The sequence below is a fragment of the Onychostoma macrolepis genome, chromosome 07, assembly GCF_012432095.1.
Source record: "Onychostoma macrolepis isolate SWU-2019 chromosome 07, ASM1243209v1, whole genome shotgun sequence".
NCBI lineage: Eukaryota > Metazoa > Chordata > Actinopteri > Cypriniformes > Cyprinidae > Onychostoma > Onychostoma macrolepis.
Genome location: NC_081161.1, coordinates 12,531,914 through 12,559,675, shown reverse-complemented (window position 1 = coordinate 12,559,675; position 27,762 = coordinate 12,531,914). Strand labels below are relative to the sequence as shown.

Here is a 27,762-nt window from a genome sequence, read left to right as displayed (position 1 = left end):
CCTCTTGTTAAGCCACTCCTGAACCACAGATGACGTCAGAGGCGTCTTACCTGGGCTAAGGAGAAGAAGAATTGGACTGTTCTCAGTTCCTCAGCATATCCAATAGCTCAGAACAACTTGAGCAACGTTTCAAACTATGGACTCTCTCTTTTCTAGCACTTTAGATGCGGTTGCTCCTTTACGCTTAAGGAAGATTAAGGATAAGAATCCAACACCGTGGTATAATGAGCACACTCGCGCCCTAAAGAGAGCAGCCCGGAAAATGGAGCGCAGCTGGAGGAAAACTAAATTAGAGGTATTTCGTTTAGCTTGGCGGGAAAGTACCCTATCCTACAGAAAAGCATTAAAAACTGCTAGATCTGATTACTTTTCGTCTCTTCTAGAAGAAAACAAACATAACCCTCGGTATTTATTCAATACAGTAACTAAATTAACGACAAATCAAACATCAACAGGTGTTGGCATTTCCCAAGAGCATAGCAGTAATGACTTTATGAACTACTTCACTTCCAAGATCGATACTATCAGAGATAAAATTGTATCCTTGCAGCCGTCAGCTACAGTATCGCATCAGATAGCGCACTATAGATCCCCTGAGGAACAATTCCACTCATTCTCTACTAGGAGAGGAAGAATTGTATAAACTTGTTAAATCCTCTAAACCAACAACATGTATGTTAGACCCGATTCCATCTAAACTACTAAAAGAGCTGCTTCCAGAAGTCATAGGTCCGGTTTTGGCTATTATTAATTCATCATTGTCATTAGGATATGTCCCCAAAACCTTCAAATTGGCTGTTATTAAGCCTCTCATTAAAAAACCACAACTTGACCCCAAAGATCTAGTTAATTACAGACCAATCTCAAATCTCCCTTTTCTGTCAAAGATACTAGAAAAGGTAGTATCCTCACAATTATATTCCTTCCTAGAGAAAAATTATATCTGTGAGGAATTCCAGTCAGGATTTAGATCGTATCATAGTACTGAGACTGCTGTCATTAGAGTTACAAATGACCTGCTTCTATCATCTGATCGTGGTTGTATCTCTTTATTAGTTCTACTGGATCTTAGCGCTGCGTTCGACACTATCGACCACAACATTCTTTTGAATAGACTAGAAAACTTTGTTGGCATTAGTGGAAGCGCCTTAGCATGGTTCAAATCGTACTTATCTGACCACCATCAGTTCGTAGCAGTGAATGAAGAGGTATCATATCGATCACAAGTGCAGTATGTAGTACCTCAAGGCTCAGTACTAGGGCCGTTACTTTTCACGCTTTACATGTTACCCTTGGGAGATATTATCAGGAGACATGGTGTTAGCTTTCACTGTTATGCTGATGATACTCAGCTCTATATTTCTTCGCGGCCTGGTGAAACACACCAAATTGAGAAACTAACGGAATGCATACAATAAACTGTATGACGAGTAATTTTTTTACTGCTAAATTCTGTAAAAACAGAGGTGTTAATTATCGGACCTAAAAAACACCACATGTAATAACCTAGAACATTATCTAACACTTGATGGCTGCTCTGTCAATTCTTCTTCATCAGTCAGGAACCTAGGTGTGCTGTTTGATAGCAATCTTTCATTTGAAAGCCATGTTTCTAGCATCTGTAAAACTGCATTCTTTCATCTCAAAAGCATATCTAAATTGCGACCAATGCTCTCAACGTCAAATGCAGAAATGTTAATTCGTGCGTTTATGACCTCAAGGTTAGACTATTGTAATGCTTTATTGGGTGGTTGTTCTGCACGCTTGATCAACAAACTACAGTTAGTCCAAATGCAGCAGCTAGAGTCCTTACTAGAACCAGGAAATATGACCATATTAGCCCGGTTCTGTCAACACTGCACTGGCTCCCTATCAAACATCGGATAGATTTTAAAATCTTGTTAATTACTTATAAAGCCCTGAATGGTTTAGCTGTTTAGCAATGCGTTCTCAAAACTCTGGCCATTTGATAATACCTAGAATATCAAAATCGACTGCGGGCGGCAGATCCTATTCCTATTTAGCACCCAAATTCTGGAACAATTTATCTAACACTGTTCGGGAGGCAGACACACTCTGTCAGTTTAAATCTAGATTAAAGACCCATCTCTTTAGCCTGGCTTACACATAACACACTAATACGCTTCTATTATTCAAATCCGTTAAAGGATTGTTAGGCTGCATTAATTAGATCAACCGGAACCGGGAACACTCCCCATAACACATGATGCACTCGTTACATTGTAAGTAGAATGGCATCTACGCTAATATTTGTCTGTTTCTATCCTATTCTGTTTCTCAGTCCGTATCCGATCAGATGGTGGATCAGCACCAAGAGATGATGTCTACACCCCTGAACGTCAGCGGAGACCAGGACACCCAGATGAGCCCCAGAGACATATCCCCAGTGAAAACCTCGATTAAAATACAATAAAACTAAAAATATAACAAAATAACTAAAAATAAAATGAAATACCTAACTACATAATACTATTATTGTTAGAAATTGCAACAAAATAAAAAACAGAAATATAAACTTTTGAACTGCGGGTTTCGTCTGGCCAGAGGAGAACTGGCCCTCCGACTGAGCCTGGTTTCTCCCAAGGTTTTTTTCTCCATTCTGTCACAGAGGGAGTTTTGGTTCCTTGCCGCTGTCGCCTCTGGCTTGCTCAGTTGGGGACACTTAGCTAGACAATGACATCTCTGAATTCAATAATGAAATGCCTTTCACTGAAAATTGAGTGTTTAATCTTACGGGTCAGGTTTTTCTTATTAAAAAAATATGTTGATGTTTGGTGTTGGTGATGATACAGAGTGAAGAGATGGTTTTTTGCTTTGGTTGATGATGATACACATTTCACAGTCTCCCACATATTGTCAGACATCTTTCCAGATTCTTGGCCTCCAGGCGACCTCCAGGATGCTGAGGCGAGTTTTCAGATGACTTTGGTGTCTCTCCGTTGTCGTTTTGTGGAGGGTCTGTAACGTTTGTTGGATCAAGACTTTCAGAACAACTAGCTGCAGTCAGTGCTGGTCGTCCTCACGCTGAATCTTTTGGTACAGCACACCCTGGTGGTTTATCATTGTGATTCTATCGGTGTGGAAGGGAAAATGGTAAATGTAACATCATCCTGCTGTGCATTGTTAACTTCCACACTGGAAAAGGGAAGGATAGAGATGTAAGCGACATCTAGGCCAGATGATGTCTTTGCGCAACAATTTTTTTCCCCCTTTGCTCTGCCATTGGTCTGTGAAGATGTTAAGATCATAGGGCTGTGATTAGGAGAAAAAGAGGAGCGCATGGTGGAAGGCACATGGCTGGACGACTCTGTAGAAGGGAAGACAGTTGCTTCTGGAGTTGTCTTTTCTGTCAGTTGTTTCTCCCACAATTTATCTCTACTCTGAGAGCAACCTCTTTCTCTAGTGTCGCCACAGCATTTTTCACATATTGCTTGATTTTATTTAATTTTACATCAACAGCCTCTCTAAAATACACTTCACAGTTAAAATGACTTTTGACTGAGTCTTCAAAATTCTTCTCCAGTTTTAAAACGTTTTTAACACAAAGTACTTTAGCATGAAGCTGATCACAATCACACTGGTGTAAAACCCATTCATCATTAAAATCAGCAGCGGATGTTTTTAAAGCAGCAGCATTATCAAAATGAGTCATCTTTTAACACTTTCCTCAACACTGTATTTACAATCTTAAATGATTTCCATATTGGTTGAGTTAGAAGAGTTAAGATGGGGTCAGATTTTACTGTGTGAGGTGTCACACTGCATGAAAAGAGTAAAATTGGGCCATGGTAAACCGTTTAATTTCAGGTTTGCCGGATGTATGTGGAAAAATCCTGAGCCAAATTACACAGAACAATACATTTCCAGAAATACCCAGATACTTGGGGTGCACGGACATATACAAGAATCTGTGAAATTTCACAGACATAGACGGCTGAAATACTGCTGGTTGTGAGGACTGATGACTGTCAGATCTTTCATATATTGATGACCAACAGTTAAAGCTTTTGCTGTGTTCTCAGGCGGAGTGAGGGGTGTGAGCCAGGGAAGTTTCACAAAAACAGCCTCAAAATAGTCTTAATATTATTGAACACAAAACATCTAGCCATTAAAGAACATACAGTATCTATGCATAATTTATAATTTGAAGGCATCCTCTCTCCACCACTTCATTCTTCCTTTCATATTATTTCACATAAACTTAGTCCTTTACTGGTGTAGGAAGAGGTTTCTCTTGCAATATCTCTACAAATAGTGAATAAAGACTGTGTCTTGTGACATGCATCTTTTCCTGGGCAATAACAGTGGAACTGTTCAACAACTATTGTTTGTCAAAACTAGCAAAGAGTATCCATACGAATAATTGAAAACTGCATATAAATAAACAATCATCCTTTTAAAAGATATTTCCACAGATAAATTATTTATTTAAAATTTGTGTTAAACAGCCCTGGTCTCCCTTATATCTAAACTCTTTATAAATGATTCCCTCCCACCTCCACAAACGCCCAACCACCCCATTAATCATTACATACCTGATCTTGGACCTGCGTGTCTTGAACCGGGCCTTTCACAGGTTACCGTTAAAGATGCTGACGCAGAAATGCATCTTTGGATGCATCCGTCCCCGAGATTGGTTTGCAGTGATCGACCTGAAGGACTTCTCTTTCATGTTTCGATCCTCCCATGTCACAGACCAGTTCGCGTTCGAAGGACCAGCATATCAGTACAAGGTCCTGCCCTCTTTGGGTTTGCGTTCGAAGGACGAGCATATCAGTACAAGGTCCTTCCCTTCAGGCTCTCCCTGTTCCCCCTGTCTTCATGAAAGTTGGGGAGGGGGCTCTAGTTTGCCTGAGAGAGCAAGGTGTTCGCATCCTCAACTATCTCGACGAATGGCTCATACTAGCACAGTCTCGGGATCAGTTGTGCGAGCACAGGGACCTGATGCTAAGGCACCTCATCTAGTTGGGTCTTCGGGTCAACTGGGAAAAGAGCAAACTCTCCCCGACACAGAGGATCTCTTTTCTCAGTATGGAGTTGGATTCGGTCGAATAGACAGCACGCCTCACAGAGGAACATGAATTCAACTGCTTGAATTCATTCAAAGGCACGGACGCACTTGCTCACAGCTGGCTGCGGGGCCTACGCAAGTATGCATTTCCCCCAGTGAGACTTCTTGCACAGACACTTCTCAAACCCTCCTCGACCTCCCTCTATACCCTCTTGGGACCTGAGTCTGGTGCTCAGAGCACTTCAGCAGGCCCCATTTGAGCCCTTGCAGTCAATTGAGCCAAAGTTTCTTTCAATGAAAATTCTGCGCCTGGTTGCATTGGCCTCCAACAAGAGGGTAGGGGACCTCCACGTGTTTTTGGTCGATGAATCGTGCCTAGAGTTTGGGCCAGCTGACTATCAGGTAACTCTGAGACCCCAGCCCGGCCATGTGCCCAAGAATCCTACTACCCCCTTCAGGGATAAGGTAGTGAACATGCAAGCACTGCTCCCGGAGGAGGCAGACCCAGCTCTAACTTTGTTCTCTCCCATCTGTGCTTTAAGATTGTACGTGGACTGGACACAAAACTTCAGGACCTCAGAGCAGCTCTTTGTCTGTTATGGAGGCCGGCAGAAGGAGAATGCTGTCTCCAAGCAGAGGATGGCCCACTGGATAGTGGATGCCAATTGCCTTGGCCTATTAAGCACAAGGTGTGCCCTGCCTGCTCAGGTTGCAAGCTCACTCCACCAGGAGTATTGCATCCCCCTGGCACTGACACATGGCGCCTCGCTAACGGACATTTGTAGAGTTGAAGGCTGGGCGACCCCCAACACATTCGCTAGATTCTATAGCCTGCGTGTTGAGCCGGTATCCTCCTGTGTTCTCGCCTAAAATGGGTACAAGCATCGAGAGGCCCGGGCTTAGAGTTGACTTGCTTTGTCACAAATTGGGATACTTGCTCCAGAAAGTTCTATATTGCAGACCCTGTTGAGCTCCTCCATCACCTCAGTAGCCAGACGTGGCAAAGCGTCTGGCATCAGGCCTTTACTCAGTGTATCTGTAAGAACCTGTAGGAGAATGTTGCAGTTGCAGTTGTAGCTTGTACTTATTAACACAAATAGAAAGCAAACAAGTAGCATTAAGTCATTTATTTTAGGTAACATTTGCTATGATACATTTCAACAGATTTTTCAGTAAAATAATGGAACATTAGGGTGATGATACATGGGGAAACTTTTTACACAATATTGCTGGGCAACTTTGGTTAATGTTGGCATCAACGGGCAACCAGGTGAGACAGTGGGCCTGCTGTACGACTGATTTAAAGTATCCAGATATAAATTTGTTACCCATTCTCAGTGAGAAAGTGCCCAAGCAACATTGCTCAAAGAAGTAGCCTGGCAAAATCGCTCAGAAAGTTGCCCAGTGTTATCATCAGCCTTAGGTCATGAATATTGTCTCAAAAGTCATGGAAAATCATGGAAATTTATTGATAAAATTGTGTACGAACCCTGTACTTTGAGATGAGATTTTGTTTCAAAAATGAACCCAAAAGCAGACTTTATTAATGATATAGACAGTAATGTAGACAAACTCATCAAAAGACATTTTACAAACCAATCTGAGAAGTGGAAGGGGAACAGTTTTTCCTACCACCAAAATCACGTCTGAATGTCAGCATTGTTCAGTAATTTTTAAAAAATTATGAGTAGATCTCTTAAATTCTAAAACCTCCTTAGTATTAAAATTACGAAAAATGTGCTACCTTTTCCAGATATGGCTGAATCTATTTTGTTCATGTAGCTTACAGTATTTTCAAATTAAGGACTGTAAACTAGATTACTGAGACACAGGTTTTGTTTGTCTGTTTGTTTTGCACTTTACTGTTATATACCTCTATTTGTACATTAAATGCACTTATTGCATTAAATCATAAACAGATGCCACCACAGAGCTGGACTGAGTTGATATTATTACCTCAATATCAGTCTTTTTTGGAGTGTATATGTGTAACCTCTATTTTTATTATTTCACATTTTAATTGTAAACCATCTGGACTGAAACTACTTGACAGCACCAGTTTCCAATGACACTTGTTTAAGCAATATCATTTTCTAGCCTATCCTAATATGTAAGGCAAGGCACAATTATGGCTATGCTATTTTAATTGCATATCCATGCACTGACAGAATTAATAAAATATATTGTATTTGAAATAAAAATAGAACTAGTGCAAAAGTGTATATATGGCCCAAAATGTATGTGACTGGATCTAAATAAATATATATAAATAAAATTTGTAAAAGCCATATGTTATTCCATCCATTTTACTAAAATTATAAAATAAAATGAAATAATAAAAAAAAAATCAGAGGGCACTCTGTCAACAAAATACAATAACAAGTGGTCACAGGAGATGCAGTTGAGATATGTGTAAATACAAGATGTGTATGCCAGTCTGTCTTGGCTGACCTGATCACTTGGGATGGATGGTGAGTGTAAACAGGACCAAAGGGATCTATCTGGTCTTCAGGGAAGTGTAATAGGCCTGTGTCTAAAGTCTAGGTCTTTTGTACATTCATATATGTATGTTAAGGCTCATTGATTTGTTCAAGGCTATGTATGAGGTCTGCGTACATGCTGGAGTTCATATATCGTGGGTAGGAGTCTCGCTGCATGAGCATGTAGATCTGCTGCTGTGCCTCGTCAAACGTGCATGATGAGGGTTCCAGCATGTTCCTGCTGATCACTTCACGTGCATGTGAATCCAGACTTACCTATATATGCAAAGACAGATTTTCAGATGAAGTAATCATAGATAACTTATTCTAAGTGGTTATGTTACAAAAACTGGTGAGCAGTCTTGCTGTATTACTTCTACCAGGGCCAAGTGTCACAAACTACCTAACAACACAATAAACATTGTTAATACATACAGTATGTCATGATTCAATACATCATGATGCATCATGATATAATTCATGATCATGACAGCTCTTCTCTCTAGAAATATGGCACATAGTCTTAGAGTTTGTACTTGACTAACTGGGGCCCAGGTCAGGAAGCAGACAGACTGGCTAAACCGACCGTCTGCTAGCCACCTCACATCACAGAAATCAGTTAATTCTCAGCACATAGAGACACTTTCACCTAGATATAGAGACTGTGTCTGTTCCCCGAACTAGAAAATACAAAAAACGTCCAAACCAATTTATGCGTAACAATTTAAATGATGTTCAACAAATAAAAAAATGTATATAACACAGAGAAACAAATGATAATGCTTGGCTTACTGAATATCAGGTCCCTTTCTATGAAAGCACTTTTTGTAAATGATATGATCATTGATCATAACCTAGATGTGCTCTGTTTGACAGAAACATGGCTAAAACCAGATGAATACATTATTTTAAATGAGTCTACCCCCCAAGATTACTGTTATAAAAATGAGCCGCATCCAAAAGGTAAAGGGGGAGGTGTTGCAACAATTTATAGCAATATTCTCAGTATTTCACAGAAGACAGGCTTTAAGTATAACTACTTTGAAGTAATGGTGCTTCATATAACATTATCTAGAGAAACAAGTGTTAATGATAAATCCCCTGTGATGTTTGTACTGGCTACTGTATGCAGGCCACCAGAGCACCATACAGATTTTATTAAATAATTTGCTGACTTTATATCAGAGTTAGTGCTGGCTGCACATAAAGTCTTAATTGTTGGTGATTTTAATATCCAAGTTGATAATGAAAAAGATGCATTAGGATCAGCATTCATAGACATTCTATGGTCCTGTTGGCTTCAGTCTGTTCGGATTGCTTCAGTCAGTTCCTGTCTGTTGTGCTGCTGAGAGGTTTGCGATTGTAGCTTCGCTTTTTATTGAATCTCTACCTTACTTTCACTCCCTGTTGTTTAAAGTGATAATATATAACTTAATTCCCATCATATTTCTGGTGTTATCTTTCAAACTAATCTAACTAATTAGATCGTTCGCTTTTAAAACGGCGAGTGCAGCGCGCGCGCGTTAGCATTCCTTAGCCAGTTAGCTTGTCACTCGCGGTTTCATTCGCGTTTCTATTCGCGCCTATTATTGTTTTGTTTTCTTTTTTTTTATTCTCGCTCTGTTTTTTACGAGCTCATCAAACAACAGTGGTAAGTGGTAAGTTAAGTTGGTATCATTCATTAATCACGGTGAGTAATGGCTTCTTCTCTTGCTATTGTTGTTTGCACTGTTTGCCACATGTACAGTTTATCTGTCTCTGTCAGCAGCGAGGAATTCACATGTGATAAATGCAGGGAAATTGTTAGGCTGACAGAGAAGGTTTTAGAACTAGAGACACGCATCCAAACTTTAGTTGAGGATAGTAAGAATGTGAGGGCTGTAGATACTGCTTTGGATGCGACTAGCTCAGAGAGTCCTGTACACTGTTCAGTTCCGGTTGAGCCCGTGCAGCAGGGCAACTGGGTGAATTTGAGTCAAAACACCGCTCTTCCGTTCCGATTAGAACATCAAATAGGTTCTCCCCACTCAGTGACGAACCCACTGAGAAACCTGATGAAAGTGCTCTAGTTATTGGCGATTCTATTGTACGGAACGTGAAAATAGAGACACCAGCCACCATAGTCCATTGTTTACCGGGAGCCAGAGTGCCTGACATCTTGGCAAATTTAAAAGTGCTGGCTAATGTTAAACGTAAATTTAGTAAGATTGTTATCTACGTCGGCGCTAATGATGTTTGACTTTGCCAGTTGGAGATCACTAAAAATAATGTTAAAGAGGTGTGTGAACTTACAAGTACGATGTCAGACACTGTAATATGCTCTGATCCGCCCCCTGCTCACCGTGGCGATGAGATTTATACGGTTGCTCCTTTACACTTAAGGAAGATTAAGGATAAGAGTCCAACACCGCGGTATAATGAGCACACTCGTGCCCTAAAGAGAGTAGCCCGGAAAATGGAGCGCAGCTGGAGGAAAACAAAACTAGAGGTATTTCGTATAGCTTGGTGGGAAAGTACCCTATCCTACAGAAAAGCATTAAACACTGCTAGATCTGATTACTTTTCATCTCTTCTAGAAGAAAACAAACATAACGCTCAGTATTTATTCAATACATTGACTAAATTAACAAAAAATAAAGCATCAACAGGTGTTGGAATGTCCCAAGAGCACAGCAGTAATGACTTTATGAACTACTTTACTTCCAAGATCGATACTATCAGAGATAAAATTGTTACCATGCAGCCATCAGCTACAGTATCGCATCAGATAGTGCACTATAGATCCCCTGAGGAACAATTCCACTCATTCTCTACTGTAGGAGAGGAAGAATTGTATAAACTTGTTAAATCATCTAAACCAACAACATGTATGTTAGACCCTATTTCATCTAAACTACTAAAAGAGCTGCTTCCAGAAGTCATAGATCCTCTTTTGGCTATTATTAATTCATCATTGTCATTAGGATATGTCCCTAAAACCTTCAAATTGGCTGTTATTAAGCCTCTCATTAAAAAACCACAACTTGACCCCAAAGATCTAGTTAATTACAGACCAATCTCAAATCTCCCTTTTCTGTCAAAGATACTAGAAAAGGTAGTATCCTCACAATTATATTCCTTAGAGAAAAATGGTATCTGTGAGGAATTCCAGTCAGGATTTAGACCGTATCATAGTACTGAGACTGCTCTCATTAGAGTTACAAATGACCTGCTTCTATCATCTGATCATGGTTTTATCTCTTTATTAGTTCTACTGGATCTTAGCGCTGCGTTCGACAGTATCGACCACAACATTCTTTTGAATAGACTAGAAAACCTTGTTGGCATTAGTGGAAGTGCCTTAGCATGATTCAAATCGTACTTATCTGACCGCCATCAGTTCGTAGCAGTGAATGATGAGGTATCATATCGATCACAAGTGCAGTATGGAGTACCTCAAGACTCAGTACTAGGGCCGTTACTTTTCACGCTTTACATGTTACCCTTGGGAGATATTATCTCTTTAACCCATCTCTTTAACCTGGCTTACACATAACACACTAATATGTTTCTATTATTCAAATCCGTTAAAGGATTGTTAGGCTGCATTAATTAGATCAACCAGAACCGGGAACACTCCCCATAACACACAATGTACTCTTTACATCGTAAGAAGAATGGCATCTACGCTTTCTTTCTTATTCTGTTTCTCAGTCCGTATCCGATCAGATGGTGGATCAGCGCCGGGAGATGATGTCTACAGCCCTGATCGTCAGCGAAGACCAGTACACCTAGATGAGCCCCAGAGACATATCCCCAGTGAAGACCTCGACTAAAATACAATAAAATTAAACATATAACAAAATATAATAAATAAATAAATAATTAATATATATAATAAAAAACCTAACTACATAATACTATTATTGTTAGAAATTGCAACAATATTAAAATATAAATATAATACATTTATGCATTTAAAAAAAAAAAATAATATACAAATATGAAAAATTAATAAATACATTATTTTATTTTATTTTTTTTTATTTATTATTTTTTTAAATAATAAATTATTAAGCCCTTTACACAATCTGACATGGCTGCGGTTGGAATTGAACTGCAGGTTCCCTTTCAGTCGGTCACTCCGAGTCACGTCGGATGACCGACGAATTGGGATCTCGCCAGAGAGACCAATCCACTTCGAGTGTAACTAAACGAGCCAATGGACATTGGCATGCGATCATTGCATCCAGCTGCCGCTGATCACAGCGTGAGTATAAGAGGCAGCGGGTGCACCGCATTAATTCATCCTTTCGCTTCGGAGTCGAGCGGCGGTGAATTACTGCTGCTCTCCTTTCCTGCGAGTGAGAAGACGAGCGAGTGAGTGCGGGCGTTACAGCGCAGCAGCGGTGGTCGCGGTCTCACGGGAGGAAGAGATCGATTCCCGTGAAGACAGTCACACTAGGAGTGTGTGGTGGCCAGCTCCCCTGCGTGCTTCAGCACTAATAAAGAGCAAATTTTCTCTAAAAGAGTAACACGGGTGATCGCGTCTTTTTAAAGATGTCTTATCACCCGTGCGTTTCTGGGTGTGGTCGTTTCCTGGCGCCTCAGGACGGTCACGATCGCTGCCTCACGTGTCTGGGCATTCAGCACACTGAGGAAGCTTTCGTGGATGGTTCATGTTCTTCTTGTGGGGACATGACCATCTCGGAGTTGCATAATAGACTCCGCTATGTCAAACATGGCAGAGTCCCTCTGCCTCTGCCGCGATCCAGCGTTCGTTCCCGGGGCGGCGCTGTATCCGGTGGAGTCAGAGGTGATCTGAGGGTGACAGTGAGGGATTCCCCAAGAGGAGTTACTCACCCCTCAAGCACTCCGCAGCCGGTGGAGCTGCCGAAGGAGCGCGCTGGGCCCTCTGCTGGACAGAGTGCACCACGCGTTTCCTTCGGTGCCCCCTCTGACGTCCAGATGTCAATCGCTGCATCGGAGGGCGAGTCCTCTCTCTCCGGGGATGACGACCTGGCTGTGTTGCCCCCTTCGGGTGTGGTAGCGTTGTCCGAGCCAGACCCAGAGATGACGGCTATGCTTTCCCGGGCCGCCGAGAATGTCGGGCTCGTGTGGAATCCTCCACCGCGTCCCGATCCTTTGAGGCTGGACGAGTGGTTTCTCGGTGGGGGTCGCGCTGGTTCTCAGCGCCCCCCTCCGGTGCCATTCTTCCCGGAAGTGCATGAGGAGCTCACAAGATCGTGGAAGGCACCTTTCACTGCCCGAAACAAATCTTGTGGCTCCTCCCCCCTCACCACCCTCGATGGTGGAGCCGCTTTGGGGTACGCGGGCATCCCCTCTGTGGAGCGGTCTGTGGCCATGCAACTATGTCCAACAGCCGCTACCACTCTGCGGGGTGACCCGTGTCTCCCCTCGCGGGCCTGTAAGTATTCGTTAGGTCTAACCGGCAGTGCTTATAGAGCCTGTGGGGAGGCGGCTTCTGCCCTTCACGCCATGGCGTTACTGCAGGTCCACCAGGCCAAAGCCCTGAAAGACCTGCACGAGGGTGGTCACGACCTGGCGGTTCTACATGAACTGCGTGCTGCGACGGACCTCGCGCTTCGAGCGACCAAGGTGACCGCACAGTCTCTGAGTCATGCGATGTCCACGCTAGTGGTCCAGAAGCGCCATCTCTGGCTGTGTCTTGCTGACATGAAGGAGCAGGAGAAGGTACAGTTCCTGAATGCTCCCATGTCGCAGACCGGCCTTTTCGGCGACGCTGTCGAGAGCTTTGCCCAGCAGTTCTCGGCAGCCCAGAAGCAGACTGAGGCGATCAAACACATCATGCGCCGGAGGAAACCTGCTGCTTCCACTCCGGCTGCAGCCCCTCAGCCTGCTCGTCGCCGTGGGCGCCCCCCTGCGGCTGCCCCCGCTCCCGCGCAGCCGCAGCAGCCTTCCACCAGGCAGCGTCGTGGAGCCGGTCGCAGGCAGGACGCCCAGCCCGTCCAGGCCCCCGCCAAACCTGGCGGCAAGCGCAAGTGCAAGAGGCCCTGAGACGGGCGACCCGGAGATGGTGGAGACTGCTCGTCGGGAGATGGTGACCGCACCACTCCCTCCCCCGGAGGAGGACCGAGTGGAGAATCCTTTGTTTCGTTTTGTTACCAGCGGTACCCAAAACATCAGTAAAAGAGCAGTTTCCTCAATCTCTGGGTCTCAAGAGGAGGAGAGTGGTGAACCGTGCATCACAGGATCACTTCCCTTCTCCTCTCTCGCCAGCAGGCAGCAGTGGGTTGCCCAAGAGCACCCCTCCTGCCCATTCGTGGAACCAGGTAAGGGCGGTAGCAAGCCGGGTCCCTGTGTTTCCTCCCTCACGAGGAGGAATCAGGTGAGTGTTACACTGCACACCCAGACCCCGCCCCCCGCCGTCACAGGCCAAGCCGTCACAGGCTCCGGGCCGGGTCCCTGTGTTCCACCTCGCTGCCCCACCGCGGGTATGTCGGTGGCCCCGTTGGTCCCGCTGGTACGGTCTCTCGGAGCCTGGCTAGCGCTCCCCAGTCCGTCTCGGTGGCTCCTGCGGACCATCAGACTCGGCTACGCGATTCAGTTCGCCCGGCGTCCCCCCAAGTTCGGGGGCATCCGGTTCACTTCAGTCAAGGCCGTCGATGCCCCTGTCTTGCATGCGGAAATTGCAGTCCTGCTGGCGAAAGACGCGATAGAGCCGGTCCCTCCAGCCGATATGAGGTCGGGGTTTTACAGCCCTTACTTCATTGTGCCCAAGAAAGGCGGTGGGTTACGACCGATCTTGGATCTGCGAGTTTTGAACCGTGCACTTCACAAGATGCCGTTCAAGATGTTGACGCAGAAACGCATTTTTGGATGCGTACTTTCATGTCTCGATTCTCCCGCGACACAAGCCATTCCTGCGATTCGCGTTCGAGGGTCAGGCACATCAGTACAAGGTCCTGCCCTTCGGGCTGTCCCTTTCGCCTCGCGTCTTCACCAAAGTCACAGAGGCGTCCCTTGTTCCCTTGAGAGAACGGGGTGTGCGCATCCTCAACTACCTCAACGACTGGCTAATACTTGCACAGTCTCAAGAGCAGTTGTGCGCACACAGGGACCTGGTGCTGAGGCACCTCAGCCAGTTGGGTCTTCGGGTCAACTGGGAAAAGAGCAAACTCGTGCCAACGCAGAGGATCTCTTTTCTCGGCATGGAGTTGGATTCAGTCAACCAGACAGCACGCCTCACCCAGGAACGTGCTCAGTCGGTGCTGAACTGCCTCAAGACTTTATCAGGCAGGACGGCGGTCCCACTGAAACTCTTTCAGAGGCTCCTGGGGCATATGGCTGCAGCTGCGGCGATAGTTCCGCTCGGTCTGCTCCATATGAGACCACTTCAGCACTGGCTCCATGGCCGAGTCCCGAGGTGGGCATGGAAACGCGGTACTCACCGGGTTCAGATTACACCGGCCTGCCGCAAAACCTTCAGCCCGTGGACAGATCCCTCGTTCCTTCGGGCAGGAGTGCCCTTGGAGCAGGTATCCAGGCATGCTGTGGTATTTACAGATGCCTCGGCCACCGGCTGGGGAGCCACGCATAACGGGCACGCAGTGTCAAGGGTGTGGACGGGTCCCCAACTGCGTTGGCATATCAATTGCCTCGAGTTGCTGGCGGTACGCCTTGCCTTGAACCGCCTCAGAGGGCGCCTTCGGGGCAAGGACGTTCTGGTCCGTACGGACAACACTGCGACCATTGCATATATCAACCGGCAAGGCGGTTTACGCTCCCGTCGCATGTCGCAACTCGCCCGCCACCTCCTCCTCTGGAGTCAGAAGCATCTGAGGTCCCTTTGTGCCATCCACATCCCAGGAGTGTTCAATCAGGTGGCCGACGAGCTGTCTCGAGCGGCACTCCCTGGGGAGTGGAGACTCCATCCCCAGGCGGTCCAGCTGATTTGGAGTCGGTTCGGAGTTGCTCAGGTAGACCTGTTTGCGTCTCTAAAAACCACCCACTGCCAGTGGTTCTATTCCCTGTCCGAGGCAACGCTCGGCACGGATGCACTGGCACACAGCTGGCCCCTGGGCCTGCGCGAATATGCGTTCCCTCCAGTGAGCCTGCTAGCACAGACACTGTGCAAGATCAGGGAGGACGAGGAGCAGGTCTTGTTAGTGGCTCCATATTGGCCCAACAGGACCTGGTTCCCGGAACTCATGCTCCTCGCGACAGCCCCTCCCTGGCCGATTCCTCTGAGGAAGGATCTGCTTTCTCAGAGACGGGGCACCCTCTGGCACCCGCGTCCAGACTTGTGGAAACTCCATGTGTGGTCCCTGGACGGGACGCGGAGGTTCTAGGTGATCTGCCCCAGGAGGTAGCTCTCACTATCGCTTCAGCACGAGCACCGTCCACAAGACGGGCCTATGCGCTGAAGTGGAACCTGTTCGTCGAATGGTGTTCCTCTCACCATGAGGACCCCCGGAGATGTTCGATCAGAGCCGTGCTTTCCTTTTTGCAACAAGGGTTGGAGCGTAGGCTGTCCCCCTCCACCCTTAAGGTTTATGTTGCTGCTATTTCCGCTCACCACGACCCCATAGAGGGGAGGTCGGTGGGGAAGCACGATCTGGTTGTCAGGTTTCTTAGGGGGGCCAGGAGGTTAAACCCTGCTAGGCCTCCCTCCCTACCCTCTTGGGATTTGGCATTGGTGCTAAGAGCCCTACAAATTGCCCCCTTCGAGCCTTTGCAGTCAGTTGAGTTGAAGTTTCTCTCTATGAAAACCCTACTCCTGACTGCGTTGGCCTCGATCAAGAGGGTGGGGGACCTGCAGGCATTTTCGGTCGACGAATCGTGCCTTGAGTTTGGGCGGCTGACTCCAGTGCAACACTGAGGCCCGGCCCGGCTATGTGCCCAAGGTTCCTACCACTCCCTTCAGGGACCAGGTAGTGAACCTGCAAGCGCTGCCCCTGGAGGAGGCAGACCCAGCCCTAGCTTTGCTCTGTCCTGTACGTGCACTGCGACAGTATGTGGATAGAACTCAGAGCTTCAGGACCTCAGAACAGCTCTTTGTCTGTTACGGAGGACAGCAGAAGGGGAAGGCTGTCTCCAAGCAGAGGATGGCCCACTGGATAGTGGATGCCATCACCTTGGCCTATGAAGCACAAGGTGTGCCCTGCCCGCTCAGGTTGCGTGCTCACTCCACTAGGGGTGTCGCATCGTCCTGGGCGCTGGCTCGTGGTGCCTCGCTAGCAGACATCTGTAGAGCTGCGGGTTGGGCGACTCCTAACACGTTCGCTAGGTTTTATAGCCTACGTGTTCCTCCTGTGTTCTCACCTCAAACGGGTAGTGGCACTGAGAGGCCCGGCTCAGAGTCGGCTTGCGGCGTTCTTTCGCCTAATTCTCCAGAGAGTTCCTTAACCAGGCAAACCCTGTCGAGTCCTCCAGCACTCCAGCGTCCGGACGTGGCGGAGCGTCCGGCGCCAGGCCTTTCAGCCAATGAATTCTTGAAATCTGATGTGAGGCTAGTGCCCATATGAGAGACCCTGCCGGGATCCCATATGTGTATTCCACGGTATGCTTATTAGAGCCGTGTTTCCTCTGGCAGACCACGTTCTGCCATCTCTAATGATGCAGCCTAAGCCATCTCAGAGACTTCCATGTGCAATAGGGCCCTACGAGGTTACTTCACATGTCTAATGCCACTTAACCCCCTCTGGGAGGAGGTGACTCCGCAGTGTGCATCTTCCAAATGGAAGGGCACGCTTCCCAGTGTTATCCAAGTCCTACTGTCTGGGTTGCCCAAGGAACAACAGTAGTTGACCCTCTCTGTGTAGAGCCCGGTCCTATCGTCTGCCTTATAGGAAGGGTCAGGAGGCCTACACAGGGAAGGGGCAGCTCCTGTGGCGCTTTGGTAGGGATCCCAATTCGTCGGTCATCCGACGTGACTCGGAGTGACCGACTGAAAGGGAACGTCTCGGTTACGTATGTAACCCTCGTTCCCTGAAGAAGGGAACGGAGACGTCACGTCCCGTCGCCACAGTTGCTGTACTACCGCTGGGCGGCCGGGCCACCGGCTCGGCTCCTCAGCGAAAGCATGAATTAATGCGGTGCACCCGCTGCCTCTTATACTCACGCTGTGATCAGCGGCAGCTGGATGCAATGATCGCATGCCAATGTCCATTGGCTCGTTTAGTTACACTCGAAGTGGATTGGTCTCTCTGGCGAGATCCCAATTCGTCGTTCATCCGACGTGACGTCTCCGTTCCCTTCTTCAGGGAACGAGGGTTACATACGTAACCGAGACGTTTCGTCTGATCAGAGGAGAACTGGCCCCCCCGACTGAGCCTGGTTTCTCCCAAGGTTTTTTCCTCCATTCTGTCGCAGAGGGAGTTTTGGTTCCTTGCCGCTGTCGCCTCTGGCTTGCTCAGTTGGGGACACTTAATTAATTTCTAGCGATTATCGTCGATTTTATTGCACATATACTATTTAAACTAAACTGAGCTAGACGATGACATCTCTGAATTCAATAATGAAATGCCTTTAACTGAAAATTGAGTGTTAAATCTTATTATACATTACTGACACTCTATCCTCCAATTTGATACTGTTAAGTGCTTTGACACAATCTGTATTGTTAAAAGCGCTATATAAATAAAAGTGACTTGACTTGACATTCTGAACTCTATCGGGGTTAGATAACATGCGTCAGGACCCACTCATTGTCGAAATCATACTCTAGATTTAATACCGTCACATGGAATTGAAATTAATGGTGTTGAAATTCTGCAGCAAAGCGATGATATCTCAGATCATTATCTAGTCTTGTGTAAACTCCATATAGCTAAAACTGTAAATTCTACTCCTTGTTACAAGTATGGTAGAACCATCACTTCTACCACAAAAGACTGCTTTGTAAGTAATCTTCCTGATTATCTCAATTCCTCAGCATATCCAACAGCGCAAAAAAAAATTGATGATGTAACAGAAACTATGGACTCTCTCTTTTCTAACACTTTAGATACGGTTGCTTCTTTATGCTTAAGGAAGATTAAGGAAAAGAGTCCAACACCGTGGTATAATGAGCACACTCGTGCCCTAAAGAGAGCAGCCCGAAAAATGGAGCGCATCTGGAGGTAAACCAAACTAGATGTATTTAGTATTGCTTGGCGGGAAAGTACCCTGTCCTACAGAAAAGCATTAAAAACCGCTAGATCTGATTACTTTTAGTTTCTTTTAGAAGAAAACAAACATAACCCCAGGTATTTATTCAATACAGTAGCTAAATTAACAAAAAAATAAAGCATTTCCCAACAGCACAGCAGTAATGACTTTATGAACTATTTTACTTCCAAGATCGACACTATTAGAGATAAAATTGTAACCATGCAGCCGTCAGCTACAGTATCGCATCAGATAGTGCACTATAGATCCCCTGAGGAATAATTCCACACATTCTCTACTATAGGAGAGGAAGAATTGTATAAACTTGTTAAATAATCTAAACCAACAACATATGTTAGATCCTATTCCATCTAAACTACTAAAAGAGGTCATAGATCTATAACACAGAGAAACAAATGATAAAGCTTGGCTTAATGAATATCAGGTCCCTTTCTATGAAAGCACTTTTTGTAAATGATATGATCATTGATCATAACCTAGATGTGCTCTGTTTGACAGAAACATGGCTAAAACCAGATGAATACATTATTTTAAATGAGTCTACCCCCCAAGATTACTGTTATAAAAATGAGCCGCATCCAAAAGGAAAAAGGGGGAGGTGTTGCTACAATTTATAGCAACATCCTAAAGTCATAGATCCTCTTTTGGCTATTATTAATTCGTCATTGTCATTAGGATATGTCCCCAAAACCTTCAAGTTGGCTGTTATTAAGCCTCTCATTAAAAAAAATCACAACTTGACCCCAAAGATCTAGTTAATTACAGACCGATCTTGAATCTCACTTTTCTGTCAAAGATACTAGAAAAGGTAGTATCCTCACAACTATGTTCCTTCTTAGAGAAAAATTGTATCTGGGAGGATTTCCAGTCAGGATTTAGACCGTATCATAGTACTACTGAGACTGCTCTCATTAGAGTTATACAGAGGTGGACAGTAGTGAAGTAATTTTACTTTACTCAAGTAAATTTTAAATGTATCTTAAATGTAGTGTTTTTCTTTGGAAATCTTTACTTCACTACATTCCAAAGCATAACTTCATACTTTTTACTGCACTACATTTCATAAATTAACTTTTTTTTTTTTTTTTTACCTTTAATACTTAAGAACATTAAAAATGTAGTAATTTCTTGTACTCAAGTAAATCTTTGAATTATTTTTACTTGAGTAAAAGTAAGAAAGTAATATATTTCTAAAGTAATTAAGTATTAAATGATATTTAATATGAAACGTAGTGCAGTAAAAAGTACAATATTATGCTTTGGAATGTTGTGAAGTAAAGTTTTCTAAAGAAAAACACTCTGATAAAGTACTGACACTTGAAAAGTACTTTTACAGCAGAGTAAATATACTTCACTACTGTCCGCCTCTGGAGTTGAAATGACCTGCTCTTATCATCTGATCGTGGTTGTACCTCTCTATTAGTGCTACTGGATCATAGCACTGTGTTCGCCACTATCGACTTTACAAGATAGTCAAAACACTATCGCTTTAGATTACAACCCGCAACGTACTGCGTAAGTAAACAGAATTTACAGTGTAACTTTTTTGTAATCATAGTGTACCTATTCAGTACCTCTTTGTAAGTATAAGGGAATAATATGTGAAGTTTGGGGAATAAAGGGGTAATAACCTGTAAAATTACAAATAATTTCTACTGTAAGTATTTTGAAACTAAGTGGTACCTATTCTAATATTACGTGGTATGTAGGCTATACAACAATCTTATATTTCCAAGCGATTTAGCAAAAACGTACACTGTGGAGACCTACTTTTTAAACACGCTAGGTTGTTTCAATCCAAATGCTCGGTTGAGACTGTTGCGTTAGGAAGCTGATTTGACCCAATTTGGGTTGATATCAGTAATAAAAGGGTCCCACTTTATATTAGGTGGCCTTAACTACTATGTACATACATTTGTGACCCTGGACCACAAAGCCAGTTTTAAGTCGCTGGGGTATACCTGTATTTGTAACAATAGCCAAAAATACATTGTATGGTCAAAATTATCCATTTTTATTTTATGCCAAAAATCATTAGGATATTAAATAAAGATCATGTTCCATGAAGATATTTTGTAAATTTCTTACCGTAAATATATCTAAACTTAATTTTTGATTAGTAATATGCATTGCTAAGAACTTCATTTGGACGACTTTAAAGGCAATTTTCTCAATATTTTGATTGTTTTGATCCCTCAGATTACAGATTTTCAAATAGTTGTATCTCGGCCAAACATTGTCCGATCCTAACAAACCATACATCAATGGAATGGGTGGGTTTTGTTGTGAAAACCTGGCAACCCTGGTTAAGAATGTGGAGGTTCAAACGCAAACGGTTCTGTATGCCATGAAATCCGTGTCTGCGGTGCTTAAGATACAAACGTGTGGAAAATAGGAAAAAAATAATCGAAGCGCAGACGAGGGACAACTTTGAAACTGTGTTCGTTTAAAACTGGAGCAGTGAATGTGCTGATCGGGAACTGGAAACAGCTTGAATGGCGCTTGAGACAAGTCTATCCGTGTTTGCGGTGCTCATGACAGGAATATGTGTCGAAAATACAAGAAAACTAATCGAAGCGAAGAGGAGAGAGATTTTTGAAACTGACTGCAATGTGTTCTTTTAAAACTGGAGAATTTTGTCCAGAGTTTTCTCAATATTGAGCAGTAAAGCCGGGAACTGAAGTAGTCAAAATGGTGCTTGAGGACGTGGATCACAACGGTAAAATCAAAGACGGTAAAATCCTGTCAGTTCGCTATAATACATAGTTTAATATTGAATTTCAGTGTTTATTACTGTGTGTTTATTGATGGTGTGGCCATAATAGTTTAACTTCGTCAGTGGGTGAAAAACATGAACAAATTGAACAAAATCTTAATTTTTGTTCTTAAACTTTTCAAAAGAATTTGGTTTAGTTGTATAAGCTGTATAAGTATGGAGTTTCTTTGCTTTTTCTTAACTGGTGTAATAAATTTTTATCTTTTATTATCTGTTGCGTGTGTTGTTACTGTTGTCATATTGTGTGTGATTTTAATTTAAGAACCCAAATTTCAAATAATATTTAAATTAAATAAAATAGTCACCATGTTTATTGATATATTACCTGATGTATGACCTACTGTATAAACAATCATTGTAGAGCAATTTGTTGTAGCTACTTACCCTGTAACTACATGGAATAAGGGGGGAACAAGCACCACTTTAATTTACAGCCCGCAAATGTTATATTTACCCTGTAACTACATGGAACAAGGGAAGAACAAGCATCATTAATTTACAGCCTGCAAATGTTGTATTTACCCTGTAACTACATGGAACAAGGACATAACAGAGCACCACTTTAATTTACAATTTACAATGTTGTATTTGCGGGCTGAGAAAGCTTATTCGTTGATATGAGATCGACGAATAAGCTTTCATAAGGTAAGCTGACTTGTAAATTATAAATCATAGCAGAAACTCATTAACTCATTTCACTAGATGTCCAATTTTTATGTTCAGTAAACATCATGTTTCCTTTAATAATAGAATGGTTAAAAATACATAGGCCTATAATAAAATACCAGTATAAAATTATACAAAGAATATTGTCTTTCTAAATCACTCCAGTATAAATGACTTGTAATTTTACAGGTTGTTACCCCTTTATTCCCAAAACGTTGCATATTATTCTCCTATACCTACACTATAATTACAAAAACGTTACGCAGCAACTTCAGTTTACTTACTCAGTTCTTTGCAGGTTGCATATCTGGTTGTTACCTACCCCTTATTACCCAACTGTAACATATTGTTCCCTTATACCTACACGTACATTCTTTATAGGTACACTATAATTACAGAAAGGTACACTGTAAATTCAGTATACTTACGTAGTTCTAATCGTTTTAGTTGTAGATTACGGGTTGTAATCTAAAGTGTTACCCAACACTCTTATGAATAGACTACAAAACTTTGTTGGCATTAGTGGATGTGCGTTAGCATGGTTCAAATCATATTTATCTGACCGCCATCAATTCATAGTAGTGAATGAAGAGGTATCATATCAATCACAAGTGCCGTATGGAGTACCTCAAGGCTCAGTACTAGGGCCGTTACTTTTCATGCTTTACATGTTACCCTTGGGAGATATCATCAGGAAACACGTTGTTAGCTTTCACTGTTATGCTGATGATACTCAGCTCTATATTTCTCCGTGGCCTGGTGAAGTACACCAAATTGAGAAACTAACAGAATGCATAGTTGATATAAAAAACTGGATGACGAGTAATTTCTTACTGCTAAATTCTGAAAAAAATGTTATTTATCGCACCTAAAACCCCCACATGTAATAACCTAGAACACTGTGTAACACTTGATGGCTGCTCTGTCAATTCTTCATCATCAGTTAGGAACCTAGGTGTGCTATTTTATAGCAATCTTTCCTTTGACAGCCACATTTCTAGCATTTGTAAAACTGCATTTTTCCATCTTAAAAATATATCTAAATTGAGACCTATGCTCTCAATGTCAAATGCAGAAATGTTAATGCAATGCTATAGTCAATAAACAAGTCAATAAACAAGTTGGGAAAAAAAATAAAAAACTTTTTGCTTTGACTACTGTTATTAGCCTTCTCCCTTACTGCGATGCATAACAATCTTCCTTGCCAATAAATTTCCATCCATGTTAGGTGGTTCCTCTCTCTTGCCGACTGAAGTAGTGAGTAGTGAACACACACACAAACCATGGACACACCACTACCCCCACCTACATATCCCTGCCGGTACTGAGACTCAAAACCTTTGGGTTACAAGACTCTCTAACCGTTAGGCCACAACTGCCCCCTAACTAATAGGTTTCACTTGACCGTGAATCAGCATCTGATGCTATGGAAATACCTTTCAGTTGTGACAACTTCCTGAAGTCTTTATAGAATCATTAAAATTCATTGACTGATGATGCTCGGTGCTGCCCTGAATGCACCATGTAAGCATCCATGTCATCATATCCCTTGCATTTCTGCTCTTCAGCAGTCACTATCCTGTGAGACCACGTTTCATTTCTCCATCGTCATCGACTAGAAGTAAGAGTTCTTCTGTTTAGTGTTGTGTAGTAAGATGCCAATTTGTACATCATCTGTCACTTTAGTTCTGAGAAACTGAGCTGAAGCCTTGAGGTTCTGACCAGGGGCATGAGGAAATTATCAATGGAGCTATAAATTCTTGGTTCTTCAGTTGTCTCCTGTCAGGTCAGTCCTGTCTCTGTTGCTATGGACTTCAAAGAATCACATGCACATGAATCACATGTCTCCTCATCCTCCACCAGTGTGTGGCATCCACCTGAATGTAGCATGCACCAGAACGCCCACCACACACCAGCTTATTGGTGGAGAGGAGACAGAGTGATGAAGCCAATCAGCAGATATGGGGATTGTTAGGAGGCCATGATGGTCAGAGGCCAATGGGCGAATTTGGCCAGGATGCCGAGGTCACACCTCTACTCTTTTCGAAAGACATCCTGGGATTTTTAATGACCACAGAGAATCAGGACCTCAGTTTAATGTCTCATCCGAAGGACGGTGCTTTTTACAGTATAGTGTCCCCATCACTATTCTGGGGCGCTAGGACCCACACAGACCACAGGGTGAGCACCCCCTACTGGTCTCACTAGCACCTCTTCCAGCAGCAACCTAGTTTTCCCAGGAGGTCTCCCATCCAGGTACTGACCAGGCTCAACCCTGCTTAGCTCCAGTGAGTAACCAGTCTAGGGCTAAAGGCCACTCCTTGGTTATCCTGGCTGTGTGCTTCGGGTCATTGTCATGTTGGAAGACCCAGCCTCGACCCATCTTCAATGCTCTAACTGAGGGAAGGAGGTTGTTCCCCAAAATCTCGCAATACATGGCCCCGGTCATCCTCTCCTTAATACAGTGCAGTCGCCCTGTCCCATGCTTCACAGTAGGGATGGTGTTCTTGGGATGGTACTCATCATTCTTCTTCCTCCAAACACGTTTAGTGGAATTATGACCAAAAAGTTATATTTTGGTCTCATCTGACCACATGACTTTCTCCCATGACTCCTCTGGATCATCCAAATGGTCATTGGCAAACTTAAGTCGGGCCTGGACATGTGCTGGTTTAAGCAGGGGAACCTTCCGTGCCATGCATGATTTCAAACCATGACGTCTTAGTGTATTACCAACAGTAACCTTGGAAACGGTGTTCCCAGCTCTTTTCAGGTCATTGACCAGCTCCTCCCGTGTAGTTCTGGGCTGATTTCTCACCTTTCTTAGGATCATTGAGACCCCACGAGGTGAGATCTTGCATGAAGCCCCAGTCCGAGGGAGATTGACAGTCATGTTTAGCTTCTTCCATTTTCTAATGATTGCTCCAACAGTGGACCTTTTTTCACCAAGCTGCTTGACAATTTCCCCGTAGCCCTTTCCAGCCTTGTGGAGGTGTACAATTTTGTCTCTAGTGTCTTTGGACAGCTCTTTGGTCTTGGCCATGTTAGTAGTTGGATTCTTACTGATTGTATGGGGTGGACAGGTGTCTTTATGCAGCTAACGACCTCAAACAGGTCCATCTAATTTAGGATAATAAATGGAGTGGAGGTGGACATTTTAAAGGCAGACTAACAGGTCTTTGAGGGTCAGAATTCTAGCTGATAGACAGGTGTTCAAATACTTATTTGCACCTGTATCATACAAATAAATAGTTAAAAAATTATACATTGTGATTTCTGGATTTTTTTTTTTAGATTATGTCTCTCACAGTGGACATGCACCTATGATGACAATTTCAGACCCCTCCATGATTTCTAAGTGGGAGAACTTGCAAAATAGCAGGGTGTTCAAATACTTATTTTCCTCACTGTATGTTGGGGTGTGATTTTTCAATGTAAACAGTCACAACTGTTTATTTACATTACAACATTTACATATTTTTGAGCACGTAATCCAACCCCTGTCCCTAAACCTACCATTTGTCAATAAAACAAGATATAACAGGCAGATACAGCTACAGTCATAATTTATTTAAAATTCTTCCGAGGCAAAACGATTGATTTGTGAGAGGAATAGACGCGATCGCCATCTCTGTCTGCCGTAAAGTTGAGATCTTACAGTCTGTGCGCAAATTTAAAAAATGCCGCCAAAGCTTACGTCAGCCTTGGTTGTGAAATGTCATTGGCTCTTGTGTGTCTCATGACCGATTGCGTCATAAAGGAGTATCTTTTTGAATGAGATGTGAGTGCGTTAATGGCGCGGGAATCATTTTCAGCGATTAAAACCTTATGTTTTACTCTCTTCTTCGCATAAAGATATGGTATGTCTTCAGAAGACTTGGAATGCAACACGACTTGTTTGTAATGTTTTTATACTGCTTTTTTATGGTCAGTTTTTGCAATAAATACCTGTGACTGTACTTTTATTTGCCTGCTACATGTTTTACATTGTTCAGAAGTGAGTAGGTTTAGGGTAGGGGTGGGGTTAGGTGCTCAAATTAAAGTATAAATTTCTATAAAATTATTTCTATTTTTTACAAATTCATGCAAACCATTAAATTAAGATAAACAACTGAAAACAATGTAGGACGCTGCACTTTGAAAAGTGACGCTAAAAGGGTACCTTGTGCGTCAAAAAGCAATGCCAAGGGGTCCTGACCAAGCGTCAATATGTGACAAGTTGGGAGTGAGAACGTGTTGAATTTACAGAGACAATAACACATTTACACTCTCTTACACAAGCACATCTATGGGAAATTTGTGCCTCGAAGTCATTTACATTTCATGTGTCTTTGGCTTTCGGGGAAATCCAGAGTAAACCTGGAGTAAACCCATGCCAAAACAGAAAGGCCTCCAGAGTCGGTCAATCAGGGACATTTTTCCTTTTCCATTTCCATTTAGTCATTTAGCAGACATTAAATCTTATCCAAAGTGACTTACAAATGAGGACAATAGAAGCAATCAAAACCAACAAGAGCAATAAAATACAAGTGCTATGACAACCCTTATGAAAAAGAAGTTCATTGAAGTGTGCTATTAGTATACTTCTTTTAAACAAAAAAATAGGAAAGTATACTTTTAGTTTACTTTTTATGTACTTCTCAGAAATGGGCTTTATGTACTTCTCAGAAATATACTTAAAATGACATTCAAGTATACTTGACTTATACTTAGAAAAGTCTAAATATATTTGAGCTATACTTGTGTTCCTAGAATCCGTGTTTTCATTGTTATATGGTATGGGGCGCTAGTAAACATCTTCTGTACAGAATTTCCAAAAAACACAAGTGAAGAAGAAAAAGAAACAACAGATACTTCCACATGTAATCTAACACGATCATCTGACATAAAACAGCATCAAAACTGTGTAACGTTATGGAATAAAATGTCGACCAATGAAGAGGTAATAATTACTGTCAAGCTTTGGGGTGTTGTCCATCTACATTTTGATTATCAATTGAATCTAGTTCAGTCTTTTTTCAGCTTTTTGTTCAAAATGTTGTTTATTTCTTTATTTTTTATTTATGAAACTTAACCACATTCAAGTGTTTAAAAAAATAATGCATGAAGCTAGAATAAAATGTTTTTGTTTACAAGCAGATACTCTGTTCTTTCTTTGGATGTTTTGTATGTTCAGATATTCATATAACAAAATATATACAAATTAATACCTAAATAGAGTCATAGTAGTTTACTTAAAGTATGATGTAAAGTTCACTTAAAGAAAACGTCTCAGTTACGTAGGTAACCCTCATTTCAGAGTGACTGACGCAAATGGGATCTCGTCCAAGAAAGGAGATCCCTCCTCAGAGGAATTTGCCAAGGAGGGGCTGTCGCGAGAGCATCAGTTCTGGGAACCAAGTCCGATTGGGCCAGTATGGCGCCACTAAAAGGACCTGCTCCTCGTCCTCCCTGACCTTGCACAGAGTGGGACGTGGGACGTGTCCGTGGAGGCAAACGCGTCTCCAAATCAGCTGGAATGTCTCGGGGTGGAGTTGCCATTCTCCTGGAAGGGCGGGCTGATGTGAAAGCTCGTCGGCTGCACGATTGAGCTCGCCTGGGCATGAACGGTGCAAAACGACCTCAGATGCTTCTGACTCCAAAGGAGGAGATGGCGGGCAAGTTGCGACATGCGA

At 43.2% G+C, this 27,762-nt stretch overlaps 1 protein-coding gene across 2 annotated transcripts in view; it reads right to left on the bottom strand.

Moving 5' to 3' along the window:
• Nucleotides 1-6,337: 6,337 nt before the first annotated feature.
• The window catches only part of LOC131545039 (regulator of G-protein signaling 20), a 107,614-nt gene continuing 86,189 nt past the window's right edge, over nucleotides 6,338-27,762 (bottom strand). For both annotated transcript variants that reach the window (XM_058783640.1, XM_058783641.1), the window contains one exon: nucleotides 6,338-7,788. In XM_058783640.1, the coding sequence (XP_058639623.1) occupies nucleotides 7,603-7,788 (186 nt within the window). In that variant the 3' untranslated portion in view covers nucleotides 6,338-7,602. The remainder of the gene's footprint in view (nucleotides 7,789-27,762) is intronic.